This window comes from Sinohyriopsis cumingii, chromosome 8 (genome assembly GCF_028554795.1).
Source record: "Sinohyriopsis cumingii isolate HCF-2022 chromosome 8, ASM2855479v2, whole genome shotgun sequence".
Taxonomy (NCBI): Eukaryota; Metazoa; Mollusca; class Bivalvia; order Unionida; family Unionidae; genus Sinohyriopsis; species Sinohyriopsis cumingii.
In genome coordinates this window covers 112,857,306-112,875,806 of record NC_142968.1, presented here as the reverse complement: position 1 = coordinate 112,875,806, position 18,501 = coordinate 112,857,306, and the positions used below count along the sequence as shown (strand labels likewise).

Here is an 18,501-nt window from a genome sequence, read left to right as displayed (position 1 = left end):
AGTATCAATTATCTCCTAATTGTCTCCCTGTCCAGCCTCCCGTCTCTTGCTGCATATAGTGATATGTGTTGAATACACTGCGGTAACATTAATGGTTTTATTCAATAAATATATTTTTCTTGCTTAATTTACAAGAATTGACTTTATTTTAAGAATGTGAAATTTGTGGAAGGAACCAATGGTAATCTTTCTGCGATGTAAAAAAAAAAAAACACAACCAAAGACATTTCAATATTTCCCTAGCCTCCTAATTTGGGTTTTGTCAGCAAGCAAAGTGTTGGCATACCCTGCTCACAGACAGATCATATACTACTTTTTCCTTAAAAAGTTGTTTTGTTTGCTGAATTGAGAGAGTTTTAATGCCATGCCGTTATTGCACCACTTTCACACTACAGAATATTACAAGCATTTACAAGAATGTATGTAATAACCTTGGACTTGACCCTGGGTGTTGCAGGTGGTTATCAAAATTCATAAACAAAATGCTGATATGCTTGTGGTTAGTTCTGCGCTATTTTCATTAATAAACAATTAAATATTGCAAGAAGTGTTTCAGTGAAACCTAAATATCAATGCCACTAATGCATTCAAGAGGAGCAGCAATTAGATTCCGAAGACGGCCACAATGGTGTCATAGTGGGGATCAATCAAGTACCTTTTCATTCAAAACCAGCTACATACTACTAGAGCGTTTTAGAGAAACCTTAATGCCAATGAGATCATATTTTCATTACGACAAACAAGATGTACAAAGAACTTTAGTACAAACACCTTGTCTATATGACCACAGATACAGGACAAGTAGCTCTACCAAGATATTTAAGGTGGTTACCACTGTGGCCATACTTAAGTTCTGATCAGCACCATTTTCATTTAGCACTAACTACAAAGTAAAAGTTTTTCGCTGAAAACGCCATGTCAGAACGTCTTTTAAGTTTGAAGAAGTAGAGGCAGCACGATTTAAAAAAATGACAAATATGGCCATCAAACCGACTGATTAATCAGCACTATTTTCACTGAGTACCTCTAGATATTATAAGTTGTCTTGTAAGGAAAACTGTTTGGATACGACCCTCTGTTAAGACACAAAAAGCCATGATGGCCAGTGGATGTAATATTTTATTTCAGATCAGTACCATTTTCCTTTTAGGACCTACTACACCATTTAGGAAGTCATTAAGTGAAAATCCGATGTTTATTTGACAATTAATTCGGGAATAGTGATGAGATTTTCAAGTGGGCCATTGTGGCATCCATATTGGATATGAGATTAGCATCATTATAATTAGGGACCACCTAGATTCAAGTCTTGTAGTGCAAACCCCCTTGTCGATATAACCACCAGTGCATGAAGGGGAAACGACCAAAAAATTTCAAGATGAAGACGCAAGGTTTTGTCAGATTTAACACTGCTATCATTGGTACAATCTACTCATTGTCAGATTTGACACCGCTATCATTTGTACAATCTAGTCATTTTCAGATTTAACACAGCTATCATTTGTACAATCTAGTCATTGTCAGATTTAACACCGCTATCATTTGTACAATCTAGTCATTGTAAGATACGATGAAGACGCAAGGTTTTGTCAGATTTAACACCGCTATCATTGTACAATCTTGTCATTGCCAGATTTAACACCGCTATCATTTGTACAATCTAGTCATTGTAAGATATGATGAAAACGCAAGGTTTGGTCAGATTTAACACCACTATCATTTGTACAATCTAGTCATTGTCAGATTTAACACCGCTATCATTGTACAATCAAGTCATTGTAAGATTTAACACCGCTATCATTGTACAATCTAGTCATTGTAAGATACAATGAAAACGCAAGGTTTAGTCAGATTTAACACCGCTATCATTGTACAATCTAGTCATTGTAAGATATGATGATGACGCAAGGTTTTATCAGATTTAACACCGCTATCATTGTACAATTTAGTCATTGTAAGATTTAACACCGCTATCATTGTACAATCTAGTCATTGTAAGATACAATGAAAACGCAAGGTTTTGTCAGATTTAACACCGCTATCATTGTACAATCTAGTCATTGTCAGATTTAACACCGCTATCATTGTACAATCTAGTCATTGTAAGATACGATGAAGACGCAAGGTTTTGTCAGATTTAACACAGCTATCATTGGTACAATCTAGACATTGTCAGATTTAACACCGCTATCATTTTTACAATCTAGTCATTGTAAGATATGATGAAAACGCAAGGTTTGGTCAGATTTAACACCACTATCATTTGTACAATCTAGTCATTGTCAGATTTAACACCGCTATCATTGTACAATCTAGTCATTGTAAGATACAATGAAAACGCAAGGTTTTGTCAGATTTAACACCGCTATCATTGTACAATCTAGTCATTATAAGATATGATGAAAACGCAAGGTTTGGTCAGATTTAACACCACTATCATTTGTACAATCTAGTCATTGTCAGATTTAACACCGCTATCATTGTACAATCTAGTCATTGTAAGATACAATGAAAACGCAAGGTTTTGTCAGATTTAACACCGCTATCAGTGTACAATCTAGTCATTGTAAGATATGATGATGACGCAAGGTTTCGTCAGATTTAAGACCGCTATCATTGTACAATCTAGTCATTGTAAGATTTAACACCGCTATCATTTGTACAATCTAGTAATTGTAAGATACAATGAAAACGCAAGGTTTGGTCAGTTTTAACACCGCTATCATTGTACAATCTAGTCATTGTTAGATTTAACACCGCTATCATTGTACAATCTAGTTATTGTTAGATTTAACACCGCTATCATTGTACAATCTAGTCATTGTAAGATATGATGATGACGCAAGGTTTTGTCAGATTTAACACCGCTATCATTGTACAATCTAGTCATTGTAAGATACAATGAAAACGCAAGGTTTGGTCAGATTTAACACCGCTATCATTTGTACAATCTAGTCATTGTAAGATTTAACACCGCTATCATTGTACAATCTAGTCATTGTAAGATTTAACACCGCTATCATTTGTACAATCTAGTCATTGTAAGATACGATGAAGACGCAAGGTTTGGTCAGATTTAACACAGCTATCATTGTACAATCTAGTCATTGTAAGATTTAACATCGCTATCATTGTACAATCTAGTCATTGTAAGATACAATGAAAACGCAAGGTTTTGTCAGATCTAACACCGCTATCATTGTACAATCTAGGCATTGTAAGATTTAACACCATCATTTGTACAATCTAGTCACTGTAAGATACGATGAAGACGCAAGGTTTTATCAATTTAACACCGCTGTCATTATTACAATCTAGTAATTGTAAGATACAATAAAGACGCAAGGTTTTATCAATTTAACGCCGCTGTCATTTGTACAATCTAGTCATTGTCAGATTTAACACCGCTATCATTTGTACAATCTAGTCATTGGAAGATACGATGAAAACGCAAGGTTTGGTCAGATTTAACACAGCTATCAGTTGTACAATCTAGTCATTGTAAGATACGATGAAGACGCAAGGTTTTGTCAGATTTAACACCGCTATCATTGTACAATCTAGTCATTGTCAGATTTAACACCGCTATCATTGTACAATCTAGTCATTGTAAGATACAATGAAGACGCAAGGTTTTGTCAGATTTAACACCGCTATCATTGTACAACCTAGTCATTGTAAAATACAATGAAAACGCAAGGTTTGGTCAGATTTAACACCGCTATCACTGTACAATCTAGTCATTGTAAGATACGATGAAGACGCAAGGTTTTGTCAGATTTAACACCGCTATCATTGTACAATCTAGTCATTGTAAGATTTAACACCGCTATCATTGTACAATCTAGTCATTGTAAGATATGATGATGATGCAAGGTCTTGTCAGATTTAACACCACTAACATTTGTACAATCTAGTCATTGGAAGATACGATGATGACGCAAGGTTTTGTCAGATTTAACACCGCTATCATTTGTACAATCAGGTCATTGCAAGATACGATGAAGACGCAAAGTTTTATCAATTTAACACCGCTGTCATTTGTACAATCTAGTCATTGTAAGATACGATGAAGACGCAAGGTTTTATCAAATTAACACCGCCATCATTTGTACAATCTAGTTATTGCAAGATACGATGAAGACGCAAAGTTTTATCAATTTAACACCGCTGTCATTTGTACAATCTAGTCATTGTAAGATACGATGAAGACGCAAGGTTTTATCAAATTATCACCACTATCATTTGTACAATCTAGTCATTGTAAGATTTAACACCGCTATCATTGTTCAATCTAGACATTGTAAGATACGATGAAGACGCAATGTTTTGTCAGATTTAACACCGCTATCATTGTACAATGTAGTCATTGTAAGATTTAACACCACTATCATTTGTACAATCTAGTCATTGTCAGATAAACTGAAAACGCAAGGTTTGGTCAGATTTAACACCACTATAATTTGTACAATCTAGTCATTGTAAAATATGATGATGACGCAAGGTTTTGTCAGATTTAACTTAACACTGCTATCATTGGTAAAATCTAGACACTGTCAGATTGAACCCTGCTATCATTTGTACAATCTAGTCATTGTCAGATTTAACACCGTTATCATTTGTACAATCTAGTCATTGTAAGATACGATGAAGACGCAAGGTTTTGTCAGATTTAACACCGCTATCATTGTACAATCTTGTCATTGCCAGATTTAACACCGCTATCATTTGTACAATCTAGTCATTGTAAGATATGATGAAAACGCAAGGTTTGGTCAGATTTAACACCACTATCATTTGTACAATCTAGTCATTGTCAGATTTAACACCGCTATCATTGTACAATCAAGTCATTGTAAGATTTAACACCGCTATCATTGTACAATCTAGTCATTGTAAGATACAATGAAAACGCAAGGTTTAGTCAGATTTAACACCGCTATCATTGTACAATCTAGTCATTGTAAGATATGATGATGACGCAAGGTTTTATCAGATTTAACACCGCTATCATTGTACAATCTAGTCATTGTAAGATTTAACACCGCTATCATTGTACAATCTAGTCATTGTAAGATACAATGAAAACGCAAGGTTTTGTCAGATTTAACACCGCTATCATTGTACAATCTAGTCATTGTCAGATTTAACACCGCTATCATTGTACAATCTAGTCATTGTAAGATACGATGAAGACGCAAGGTTTTGTCAGATTTAACACAGCTATCATTGGTACAATCTAGACATTGTCAGATTTAACACCGCTATCATTTTTACAATCTAGTCATTGTAAGATATGATGAAAACGCAAGGTTTGGTCAGATTTAACACCACTATCATTTGTACAATCTAGTCATTGTCAGATTTAACACCGCTATCATTGTACAATCTAGTCATTGTAAGATACAATGAAAACGCAAGGTTTTGTCAGATTTAACACCGCTATCATTGTACAATCTAGTCATTATAAGATATGAATGAAAACGCAAGGTTTGGTCAGATTTAACACCACTATCATTTGTACAATCTAGTCATTGTCAGATTTAACACCGCTATCATTGTACAATCTAGTCATTGTAAGATACAATGAAAACGCAAGGTTTTGTCAGATTTAACACCGCTATCAGTGTACAATCTAGTCATTGTAAGATATGATGATGACGCAAGGTTTCGTCAGATTTAAGACCGCTATCATTGTACAATCTAGTCATTGTAAGATTTAACACCGCTATCATTTGTACAATCTAGTAATTGTAAGATACAATGAAAACGCAAGGTTTGGTCAGTTTTAACACCGCTATCATTGTACAATCTAGTCATTGTTAGATTTAACACCGCTATCATTGTACAATCTAGTTATTGTTAGATTTAACACCGCTATCATTGTACAATCTAGTCATTGTAAGATATGATGATGACGCAAGGTTTTGTCAGATTTAACACCGCTATCATTGTACAATCTAGTCATTGTAAGATACAATGAAAACGCAAGGTTTGGTCAGATTTAACACCGCTATCATTTGTACAATCTAGTCATTGTAAGATTTAACACCGCTATCATTGTACAATCTAGTCATTGTAAGATTTAACACCGCTATCATTTGTACAATCTAGTCATTGTAAGATACGATGAAGACGCAAGGTTTGGTCAGATTTAACACAGCTATCATTGTACAATCTAGTCATTGTAAGATTTAACATCGCTATCATTGTACAATCTAGTCATTGTAAGATACAATGAAAACGCAAGGTTTTGTCAGATCTAACACCGCTATCATTGTACAATCTAGGCATTGTAAGATTTAACACCATCATTTGTACAATCTAGTCACTGTAAGATACGATGAAGACGCAAGGTTTTATCAATTTAACACCGCTGTCATTATTACAATCTAGTAATTGTAAGATACAATAAAGACGCAAGGTTTTATCAATTTAACGCCGCTGTCATTTGTACAATCTAGTCATTGTCAGATTTAACACCGCTATCATTTGTACAATCTAGTCATTGGAAGATACGATGAAAACGCAAGGTTTGGTCAGATTTAACACAGCTATCAGTTGTACAATCTAGTCATTGTAAGATACGATGAAGACGCAAGGTTTTGTCAGATTTAACACCGCTATCATTGTACAATCTAGTCATTGTCAGATTTAACACCGCTATCATTGTACAATCTAGTCATTGTAAGATACAATGAAGACGCAAGGTTTTGTCAGATTTAACACCGCTATCATTGTACAACCTAGTCATTGTAAAATACAATGAAAACGCAAGGTTTGGTCAGATTTAACACCGCTATCACTGTACAATCTAGTCATTGTAAGATACGATGAAGACGCAAGGTTTTGTCAGATTTAACACCGCTATCATTGTACAATCTAGTCATTGTAAGATTTAACACCGCTATCATTGTACAATCTAGTCATTGTAAGATATGATGATGATGCAAGGTCTTGTCAGATTTAACACCACTAACATTTGTACAATCTAGTCATTGGAAGATACGATGATGACGCAAGGTTTTGTCAGATTTAACACCGCTATCATTTGTACAATCAGGTCATTGCAAGATACGATGAAGACGCAAAGTTTTATCAATTTAACACCGCTGTCATTTGTACAATCTAGTCATTGTAAGATACGATGAAGACGCAAGGTTTTATCAAATTAACACCGCCATCATTTGTACAATCTAGTTATTGCAAGATACGATGAAGACGCAAAGTTTTATCAATTTAACACCGCTGTCATTTGTACAATCTAGTCATTGTAAGATACGATGAAGACGCAAGGTTTTATCAAATTATCACCACTATCATTTGTACAATCTAGTCATTGTAAGATTTAACACCGCTATCATTGTTCAATCTAGACATTGTAAGATACGATGAAGACGCAATGTTTTGTCAGATTTAACACCGCTATCATTGTACAATGTAGTCATTGTAAGATTTAACACCACTATCATTTGTACAATCTAGTCATTGTCAGATAAACTGAAAACGCAAGGTTTGGTCAGATTTAACACCACTATAATTTGTACAATCTAGTCATTGTAAAATATGATGATGACGCAAGGTTTTGTCAGATTTAACTTAACACTGCTATCATTGGTAAAATCTAGACACTGTCAGATTGAACCCTGCTATCATTTGTACAATCTAGTCATTGTCAGATTTAACACCACTATCATTGTACAATCTAGACATTTTAAGATATCTTTAAGCAGTAAGATCATCCATATGATAAAAAGATTTTCAAGTTGGCTGCCATGGCACCATTCTTATTTAGGACCGAATATACTTCATAAAACGTCTTGCAGTATAAATCTTGTGCTGGCATCCTTTCTGGTAAAGTAGCAAAAACAAAATAATCAAGCTGGCCATCAATGCTGGATGTCTGTGGGCACAATTTTATCTTAGGACCAATGTGATGAATGTGTTGGTAAAGTTCTGTGGCATTCCTTTACGTAGTTTGGGAAGGGTGGTGATGACAAAATTGTGCAACAGACATATTATAGATGGTAACATCAATGGACAAGAGTCCACTGCATATCTTTTTGTCCAGGATCACTAAAGCTAATAACAATAACAACAAAAGTATTAAATGTGATTTATTTACTGTGTTAGTACAATACAAACAAAATTAAATTTTGTTATATGACAGAATTTATATACATATATATATATATATATATATATGGATTTTAAACAGCTAAAAATACAAATATTTTAAAATAATGACCATTGCAAAGGATTAGATTGTAAACAACCACAGATTTGTGAAAAATGGTATACAGAATTCTGAATGGAATGGCTCTTTAATGATAGAGGTAGAAATAGTATTGATATGTAGATGTTAATTTGGATAGTTTTACACAGATGCAGTGAATCATTTCTTTCGCATGCTATTTCTTGACGATTGCAGCTGGTTAAAAACCATGACATATAGCTCAAAACCTGAAATTCTGGTGTTGACCTTTAAAAGTAATATTGAGGGAAAATGCTGAATTTTGTAAAAATAAAATAAAATTGTCAATCCTCTCCTTTAGCTGACCTCAATACAAGAGTTATACCCCATACTTAGTATTTTAAAAAATCCCAATTAACTTGCAATGATACCCAAGGGTTTTTCTACTTAAAGGTCCATCCATTTTTCTGGGTCTAAAAGAACGCATCTGAATTCTCTTCTAGAATAACATACATTGAATCAAGTAGTGAACTGTTTGTTGTCCTTGCAAGAGAGCTGGAGATAAAGTCAGAAAAAAGACTGAAGATGTAATAGATTATATCAAATGATGAAGCAATAAATTCTATGTCATGAAAATTGTACACTAGTTAACACAGTGTGCAACAACTGATCAGTAAGAGCCATGGACAGACATGTCAGGACAAATTAAACCATAAAACTCATTAACTTCGGTACTATAGGATTACAGCAGATCGATAATTTTTGAAACTGGGTCTTTGTTCCAAAAAAGACAGTCAGGAGAACATGAAAGACTTTAATGAAAGCATCAACATTTTGAATGCACATGCAATGTTCTTTTCATTATTGTGCATAAGCAAGATGTACATGATGGTCTGTGAGTAAACATGGTCTGGATTTCAAACATGTATATCTTACATTATCAAGAAAAAAAGAAGACCAAGAGTCAGCTTTGAATACAACAATTCAACGATTCGACAGAATCCATAAAAAATTAAAAATATTGATTCCAAAGGAATAAAAGGAAAAGGATTAATATTTATAGAGATTATATATACGTGTACACACTGTAAATCAATGACCTTGTCATGGTTCTTTTTTCCCCGAAACATTTATGAGATTAATACTCGGATGTGCAATAAGAAATGATCCGAATAAAACCTACACATGACTTAAGTCAACATTACATTAATATTTCTAATCAGATCTGTTGATTACACAATTCCCATGCCCTATGTGGAAGCATGGTTTTGCCTCGAGTTTGAAGGAAAAAAATTTGATTTGGATTCTTTTTGCACAAGTTACGTACAAGGTTCTTCCTCAACATAATGGTCGTAACAGAATGTCATGAAAACTTCAAAATGATCCCAAGAGTTAATGCAATTCATTAACATTTTGTGCCACTTAGACAATTGTCAAATGTTTAGTTCTCTTAACTCCTGATGGAAAACAACCAAATAAAAAGTTATTTCAACATCACTGTTTTGGATACTGTACTAAACACTCTGAGACAGGGACACTAACTGTAATATCAGTGTGTAATATTTCTTTTCTAATTTTACCAAGACCTCAATTGATGATTTTAACTTTAAAAGCTTTTGTCTGTGCACTTTATACACTCTTTTTCTTTCTTCTGGTAAGCCCGAATTGTCTTGTTCACTATGGTAACTTTTACTGATTCCAACTTTTAGTTATTTTTCCTCAAAATAACACTGTCAAAAACCCCACTTTGATTGTTTAGAAGTGAGCACATTTAGAAAGCACGCACTAATTTAAGAAAAGAGCATATATCCTGTACACTGGCCTATCCAGTACAAAAAATAGTTTAACTTTCCCAAATGGTAAGATTTCTATAGAAAACATCGTGATCTTAGTCCTCAGAACAAGTTCTTGATGTGGTCATTGCCTTCATATGCATGAGCCTAATTATACACTGAAAAGTATTAGAAAAATTGGAATAAATGTATATATAAACATGTCACACAACATGGGGAACCACGATTTACTAAAATGCAATACAAAATTCATGGCCAACATTTACTACAACACAAGCAAAAAATCCAAAATCAAATGTCAAGCTAATACTATACATTTCATTATCTACTGATATGGCAAATGCAAAATAAAATCTAGTTAATATCCTTTGAAAGCCTGGCCATTACAAAGATATGTATTTGAAAAATAAAATGATACCATCTAAGTGTAAGTAATGGTTAATGTGGTATAAAAAAGATATATATAGAAACCTTACCAAACATGATATCAAATTACATAATAACCTTCACAAAGATTTACTTTTCATCCCTTTAAAATGAAACAAAGTTTTAAAAATATTGATACAAATATAAGAAATGACAGAAATAGTTCATTCATTCATGTCCATAACTTTTGATTGGATCCAAAGAGGTGGGGCATCTAAAGTAATATCCTTCTAACACATGGTTACATATGGATAAAACCATCAAGAAGTTTAGTGAATTTCAGTTGGGGGTGGGGAGCTAGAAGGGTAATACATAATGGAATGGACTGACATCAAGAAAGACTGATGGAGGGTTCTGTATCATCTCCACTGCTTTCTAAAACAGAATTATTATGCAGGATGCTATGCTTTGCTTGCTCCACCAAAGCCTGTTCCACTGTAACTGTGACCTACTTTTGCAAGAGGTGAGCAGTACCCTCCAAGACTGTAAATGAATCAGCATCTAAGTTTGCATATGTACAAGATAATGTCTTCCTAAGCTCAATGAAGCATAGAAATAAAAATGCCCTTGAACCTGATCCCAAGATTGGGTAGATCTGGTTTTCAAACTTGTTCACAACTGTGTATACTGGTGATACACCTGTACCATTCTGATTCAGAACTAATTACACAAAAACAACACAAACCTTTAATTTAAAATAAATTTCTTTGTAGTCAGAAGGGCTAGCAGACCTAGAAATTTGCTAGTCCGGTTAAATCATCACTCATCCTTTCCAAAGATATTGGCTCTTAACAACTGAAGCTTTACTATAGTCTGACAATACAAACCCGTTTCTTTGTACCCCTGTACCGATTTAATTATGGAAACCTTTAATGTGATAAAAAGTGCAAGGAACTTAGTAAATTCATTCACTGATTTATAGTTTCTAACCTGATTGTGAGTAGAGTGGCCCTAACACCGTCATCTTATGCGCGTTTCATGCTGAACGGAAGTTTTCAGTGTAATAGACAGACATGCTCGGATCCATTTCCAGTTTCTGGACAAGTTCATTTTCAGCAAAGGGGTGTATCATGACTAAAGATGTACATACATAAGTCGTCTGCTTCTGATATTTACAATGTCAAATCAAGCAAAGGAAAATAATGACAACTACAAATTTGCTTTTCCTGTGGATTTAACAAGTGGTTTCATTTCTATGTTCATATATGCAAAGGGATATAATTCCAAACTCTCAACGTTGTGTAATTTATGGAATTATCTGGCAGTTGACGAACAGGATAAACGACGTTATTATGTCGTCTCATGGAAATAAACTAGCCTATAGTGTATGCAATATGGCACCGTGATAGTATGGAAAGTCCGTTAAGCATGAAATGGTGCAATGGATGCCAGCATTAGTGCCATTCTGGTCACAGTCAGGTTAGAAATTATAAATCAATGATTCAATTGACTTAGTTCTGTGCAATTTTTATCACATTAAACGTTCTCGTTTTTGAAATCGGTAAGGGGGTACAAACAAACGGGGATGAAGAGTCAGACTATAGTCATCAGACTACTGAATGTATGAAAAGTCCAATAAGCAATTTGCCAACCTGATGCTGTGGACTACTGCTAATTTCAAGCCCTGCAAGGGGTCTTTCTGTGAAAACATCCTGTCAGATGTTAATGCCACATTATTCAAAGAGCAATTGTAACAGCAAGATATTTTATGCAGTCACTATGGTTACTATGCTGGATGTAAAATTGGCAACATCGCAATCAGGACCTACATGCATCACATTATCACATGATTGTTTTAGTAAAAAGTGGTAACAGGATCCATTCATATGAAATTGTCATAAGATTTTACAGTCAGTCAATAGGCAGCCATATTGGACATTTTCATCAGCATCAAAAGGAAATCTTATTAATATTAAAATACATTCTGTTGGAGCAGTCTCAAGATGTTCATGATATTTGCAGTGACAGAAATAATGTGAGATCATAATTGCACATTTTTATTTAGGACCAACCAAAAAAATCACAAATCTTTCTGTGTAAACTTCACACCCATATAAATGTCTGTTCAGATGAATTTTAACAAGAAAATTTTCCAGACAGCCATGATGGTGGCCATCATAGATATAAAAATGGCAACATTTTCATTTAGGACTGTCAACATGTTATAAGGAATCTTCATGTCAAAACCCTATGTTAATATGAAAATCCATGTTGGAGGAACACAATGTCACCATGATGGTCACACTATGTACCAGACTGGCATCCACTTCACTAAGGATTATGTACAAGTCAAAAGTCTATGTGAAAATCCCATGTCTATAAGAGCAGGTAACAAGATTTTCAAGATGGCACATCCCACTGGCATCATTTTCATCAAGGGTCATCTTCAAGTCATAAGAAGTCTTAAAGTAAAAATCCATGTCAATATGACCGTTGTTTCAAAATTAGCAATACAAGTTTCAAAATGGCCAGCATGGCAGCTACACAAGATATGGATATCTGAGAGGGAACAGTTTCCTTAGGACCAAATAGTTCCTGAATTTTAGACCTCAAGATGAATCTGCAAGCCACGTTGCACAACTTGTCAAATTTTAGACCTCAAGATGAATCTGCAAGCCATGTTGCACAACTTGTCAAATTTTAGACCTCAAGATGAATCAGCAAGCCACGTTGCACAACTTGTCAAATTTTAGACCTCAAGATGAATCTACAAGCCACATTGCCAAATTTATCAAATTTTAGACCTCAAGATGAATCTGCAAGCCATGCTGCACAACTTATCAAATTTTAGACCTCAAGATGAATCTACAAGCCACGTTGCACAACTTGTCAAATTTTAGACCTCAAGATGAATCTACAAGCCACATTGCCAAATTTATCAAATTTTAGGCCTCAAGATGAATCTGCAAGCCATGCTGCACAACTTATCAAATTTTAGACCTCAAGATGAATCTACAAGCCACGTTGCACAACTTGTCAAATTTTAGACCTCAAGATGAATCTACAAGCCACGTTGCCAAATTTATCAAATTTTAGACCTCAAGATGAATCCACAAGCCATGTTGCCAAATTTATCAAATTTTAGACCTCAAGATGAATCTGCAAGCCACATTGCCAAACTTATCAAATTTTAGACCTCAAGATGAATCTGCAAGCCACGTTGCACAACTTATCAAATTTTAGACCTCAAGATGAATCTGCAAGCCACGTTGCACAACTTATCAAATTTTAGACCTCAAGATGAATCTGCAAGCCACATTGCCAAATTTATCAAATTTTAGACCTCAAGATGAATCTACAAGCCATGTTGCCAAACTTATCAAATTTTAGACCTCAAGATGAATCTACAAGCCACGCTGCACAACTTATCAAATTTTAGACCTCAAGATGAATCTACAAGCCACGCTGCACAACTTGTCAAATTTTAGACCTCAAGATGAATCTGCAAGCCACGTTGCACAACTTATCAAATTTTAGACCTCAAGATGAATCTGCAAGCCACGTTGCACAACTTATCAAATTTTAGACCTCAAGATGAATCTGCAAGCCACGTTGCACAACTTGTCAAATTTTAGACCTCAAGATGAATCTACAAGCCACGCTGCACAACTTGTCAAATTTTAGACCTCAAGATGAATCTGCAAGCCACGCTGCACAACTTAATAGCTGAGGAGAAATCATAAAAACAAATGGTAACTGATGACAGAAGCTGGACCACTGCATAAGTTCTTGTGATCTTCAAAACCTGACCACTGCATAAACTCCTGTGGTCTTCAAACAACAGAGCTAAAATAGGGGACTACTGTTAACACAAGGCTAATAACCAATATTTAAAATTCCCCAACCCTCATGTACCCATATATTGGTAAACAACGACTATTTATAATTAATAATATAGTCAAAAAAAAATTGTTAAAAAATATTACAAAATGAATGAGAATAAAATAAAAATAAAATTTTGCAATCACATAATTATGTGTATATTTGTTGATCCTTAATAATGATCCCTTTTCATTTGGAATTATGTTTTCATAATTGAGACTTTCAATAATCTAAAGTACATTCAATGCAGTAACCTCAATAATTACTTATTTTGAACCATTGTATAAAAATAGATAACCAACAATATCTAGATGAATATATACAGATTGAAAATATACAGATTATGTTATATACAACAAATATGTAAGGTACATATTTTAGCCGTGTGATACATACTTATTTTAGCAGTGTGATACATTTATAAAATAGCAAAAACAGAAAGAAAGGAAATTTTGATAATGTCTGCTCCTGTAGCAGTCTTGCAAATCAGTAACCATAGAAACATGTCCATAATTATGACTCCCAAACAGTCATTTTTTCCCCACATGCATAAATTTATCATTAAATTTGCAAATATAAGTAAACCCCATAATCTTTTTTTTTAATATGAAAAACAAAAACGAAAACATTCAAAATGGCTTAAAGAATAACTAGGTAAATGGAAACTGTTAGAATATCTTATGTATTTGTTCCTTTCTAGTTTGTAAAGAACAGTAAGGAATTCCTTACAATACTCTGATTTGAACACTTATTTCAAGGAGCAGGTGTTGCCATGAAATATTTTTGCCAAATATCAAATGCTACAGAATCAGTATTCAGTTTACAATTCAACAATTTGATAAAAATTCATGTAGCCACAAACATATATCTATAACTTTGCAATTAAGGCTTTTTAAGAATGTTGGAATAGTGTGTGACTAGAAATATCTGTGAGATATGAAGTGATGAAAATGGATTTCAATAATGAAGCAATTAAAGGGCAAATGTCTTAGTTGAATCAGGTGCTCTCATTCCAAAAGATTGTTTCTAAAAATAAGCAAAAATTCAAACTTGACCATGGACTCCTTAATAGATTCATACCAAATTTGGTTTAAATTCATGAAATTCATACAGCTGCTGTGTGGGTTTAAATGGCAAAGCCAAACAGCTCAATAAACATTTGCAGGAAAATAGTGAATAAAAATAATGCTGGATTTCTTAATCTCAAGTCTAATACTAAACCTGTTTTGATGTTCTTTCAATGGTTACAGAGTTGAATAAAAACTAAGGGGCCAAGTTCTAATTCAAGCTGGGGCCATTACCTGTAAATTATGCCAGAAAATGGTGGGAAATGAACTTGACCACAACCTTCTTAATGTAAAGCTCCTGGAAAAAGGAAACATTATGGAGCAGAAATGGATGCAAAAGTTTCAAGTCAAGTAGGAACAAGAACTCCATAAATCTGCTGGAAAATAGTAAATGAAATCTAATGTGCCCTTTGTCTTCTTAATGTAAAGCCACACAACAAAATTTTATTACAATCTATTAAGTCCTTCAAAAGCTATCGACTGTAAAGGTAATCGAAGGGCAGAATTCTAAGGCCAGAGCTGGGTGTGAGTGTGCTAAAACTTTACTTAAATCCATTATGTCCTTCAAAAGTTATTCAATGGAAACAAAATCTGTGCTGTTACATGACAAGAAGGTGGCTAGACATATGAAATGCTATATGCTTCCTTCAGACATGGAGGGACAGACGAACTGGTTTGATAGAATAAACAAGGCAATGATAATGAGAGGGGTCACACACAAATAATGTTCCACATATAAAATGTATCATTTACAAATTCTTATATAATGGTTTTCTCATTGATTTGAATGATGTTCTTGGTCCTTGTCCTTACCCATCTACTTTTTGGAGTCCTCCTTATACATGTTTATCTCCCTTTAGTAACCAGTGTAACAAAATAATCATGCATTCACTAGCCAAAATGGATGTTTGAGTGTTTTTTTGATATTAAATCCACAGATATCCTGATGAATAGTTCAGTCTTAAAAAAATAAAATATGCCAACATTCTGACAAACACTTGCATAATGCACACTGTTCAGCTTTAGATATGAATTAGATGTACTGAAACATAGCAATTTATTATGATTTAAATTTGCTACAGTTCACCTTTTTCAAAGAAAACATATTCTCATAACATTATTACCATTTCAAATTACTCATGTAGAAAGGCCACGATTAGTGAAAAATATATTTTCATCCTTAAATGGTCAATAAGACTAATTAAAATCAAGGGTCAGCATCAAAATTAATGAAAAAAAAACCCACAAAAAGAATGTCAATGACCAAAGTATAATGACAACAAAAAGGTACAGCTTCCAAACATTCATTTTCTTGTCAGGAATATAAGCTCTCTCCTTTTTTTATGTATAGATGAGTTCAAACTCCAAAGTGCACATAATTTATTCCAAAAAAATTCCTAAATGAAGAGATCATCCAATCAAATACAGAAGATCAACCAGATGTTCTATGTACATGATGTTAATTAAAAACTTCACTTATTTAATATAACAAAAATGAAAGACTATATGAGAACCTTAAAATTCCAGCAGTGCATGTGCACCTTTGTGCACTTCAACCTAAATTTAAAACTGGTAGGAAAAATATTTGAGGAGAAAAGTGGTTCACTACGTATTTTAACTGGCTGTAAATTACCTAATTTTAGGACAACAGTACATCTACATCTGTGCCAGTACTTGATTCATTTAGTATTTGATAAATGTTTGTTTTAGAACATTTACATCTTCAACAACTATGCAACCAGTTCTGGTGAAATGGTATGTCTGGAAGAACCATTCACATGCAAATAGCACATCATGTCCCTATAGATATAGCAATCAAACTTAGTTCACAGTTTATGAATAATCAAGCCCCACCTTTCAACACCAGTTGTCAGTCAAGCAATGTCTAGTTGTAATTAAACTGAATCACTGCACACTTTGTCTCTTACCTAAGTGTCACATAATCACACACAAAAAGCTAAATTTTTGCAACCATGCTCTAATGATTATTGGTAAATGCCAAGGTAATTTTCTCTATGCAGCAGGTACTTATTTGACTGTTGTTACTTCATGGTCTTTCATTCAACAGGTATGTCATTTTAATGACCAGTTAAACTTTCTCTTAATTATGTGCTGTATTATTTTCAATAGATATAACCAACAGGCGAGTAGGTATTGTTACTTTGGCTCTGGTAATTTGTTAAATACATATTTCATTTAATAGGTTATCTGGTAATTTGTTAAATACATGTTCATTTCAGTAGGTTCTCTGGTAATTGGTCAATTACATTTTCCATTTCACAGATATCATTGTAATTTGTCAATTACAAAAAGAATACACTGAACAAATGCAAATAAACCTGCCAATCACTGGAAAATTAGGTTTTTTGTCACAACCAAATCATGAAAGTCAGATCCTTAATGAAAAGCATCCTTATTCAATAACTGAATATATTCCAAGGAAAATGTCCTCTTTCCTTTTACGCTATTATTTATATATAAACAATGTGGAATGTAATAATCAGTTGTACTATGACAGGTCATTTCCTGTTTCTATGGCACCATGATTTTGCATGTTGGATACTAGACTCCTGTTCCAATTGGCCCATGTGACATATGCATGGTGCCACCATCCTCATCATCCATGCCAGGATTATGGTGTCCTCGGTCATTGCGACCCTCACGGCCATCAAAACCACCACGACCACTACGTGGGTATCGTGTTGTCTTCTCATGGGGTTCGTCTAGCCCCTTATTGTCATAGCCATCCGTTTTCTGTAAGAGATAAAGTCTGGTTAGTCCATGACAGTACACTTTACTTCCAATTCTAGCAGATGCATTAAATACATGAACATACAAATACATCTGTGTAAAATGCGAAAATGAAGCCACCTCTATGTCCTGACAGTTAACTTTTCAATAGAAACAAGATGGGTCCATAGAAAAAATAAATTGTGTCCTTTATGCGTAGAAGAATTAAAGAAGAATAATGTTAGTCACCTGAGTATTGGTCTGAATTTCCTCTCATCCATCGAATCTGCCACAACCTTTGTTGAATATTCTGATGGTTACTCCTATTGTTCAAGGATTGCAAACTGAGTGGGAAATCTTATAGGACACTCTGACTAAACAATGGCAGTACCAAGCATGAATATGATTCAATAATTGTACAGGATTCCCAAGTATAACGTCTTTTTTTCAAAGCTCAGCTGACACAACA

General features: G+C 34.1%; 1 protein-coding gene across 2 annotated transcripts in view; it reads right to left on the bottom strand.

Annotated features, from left to right (window-relative positions):
* Positions 1-8,104: 8,104 nt before the first annotated feature.
* LOC149794395 (uncharacterized) overlaps positions 8,105-18,501 on the bottom strand; it is a 121,044-nt gene continuing 110,647 nt past the window's right edge. The window contains exons 8-9 of one of the 2 annotated variants that reach the window (XR_016423023.1): positions 13,550-18,056; positions 8,105-13,402 (exon numbers count right to left, since the gene is read on the bottom strand). Coding sequence is in view for 1 of the 2 variants with exons in the window: in XM_089968573.1 (XP_089824699.1) it covers positions 17,865-18,056 (192 nt within the window). In the remaining variant the exon portion in view is untranslated. Of the gene's footprint in view, positions 18,057-18,501 lie in introns of both variants that reach the window. The other variant, XM_089968573.1, reaches the window with a different exon arrangement.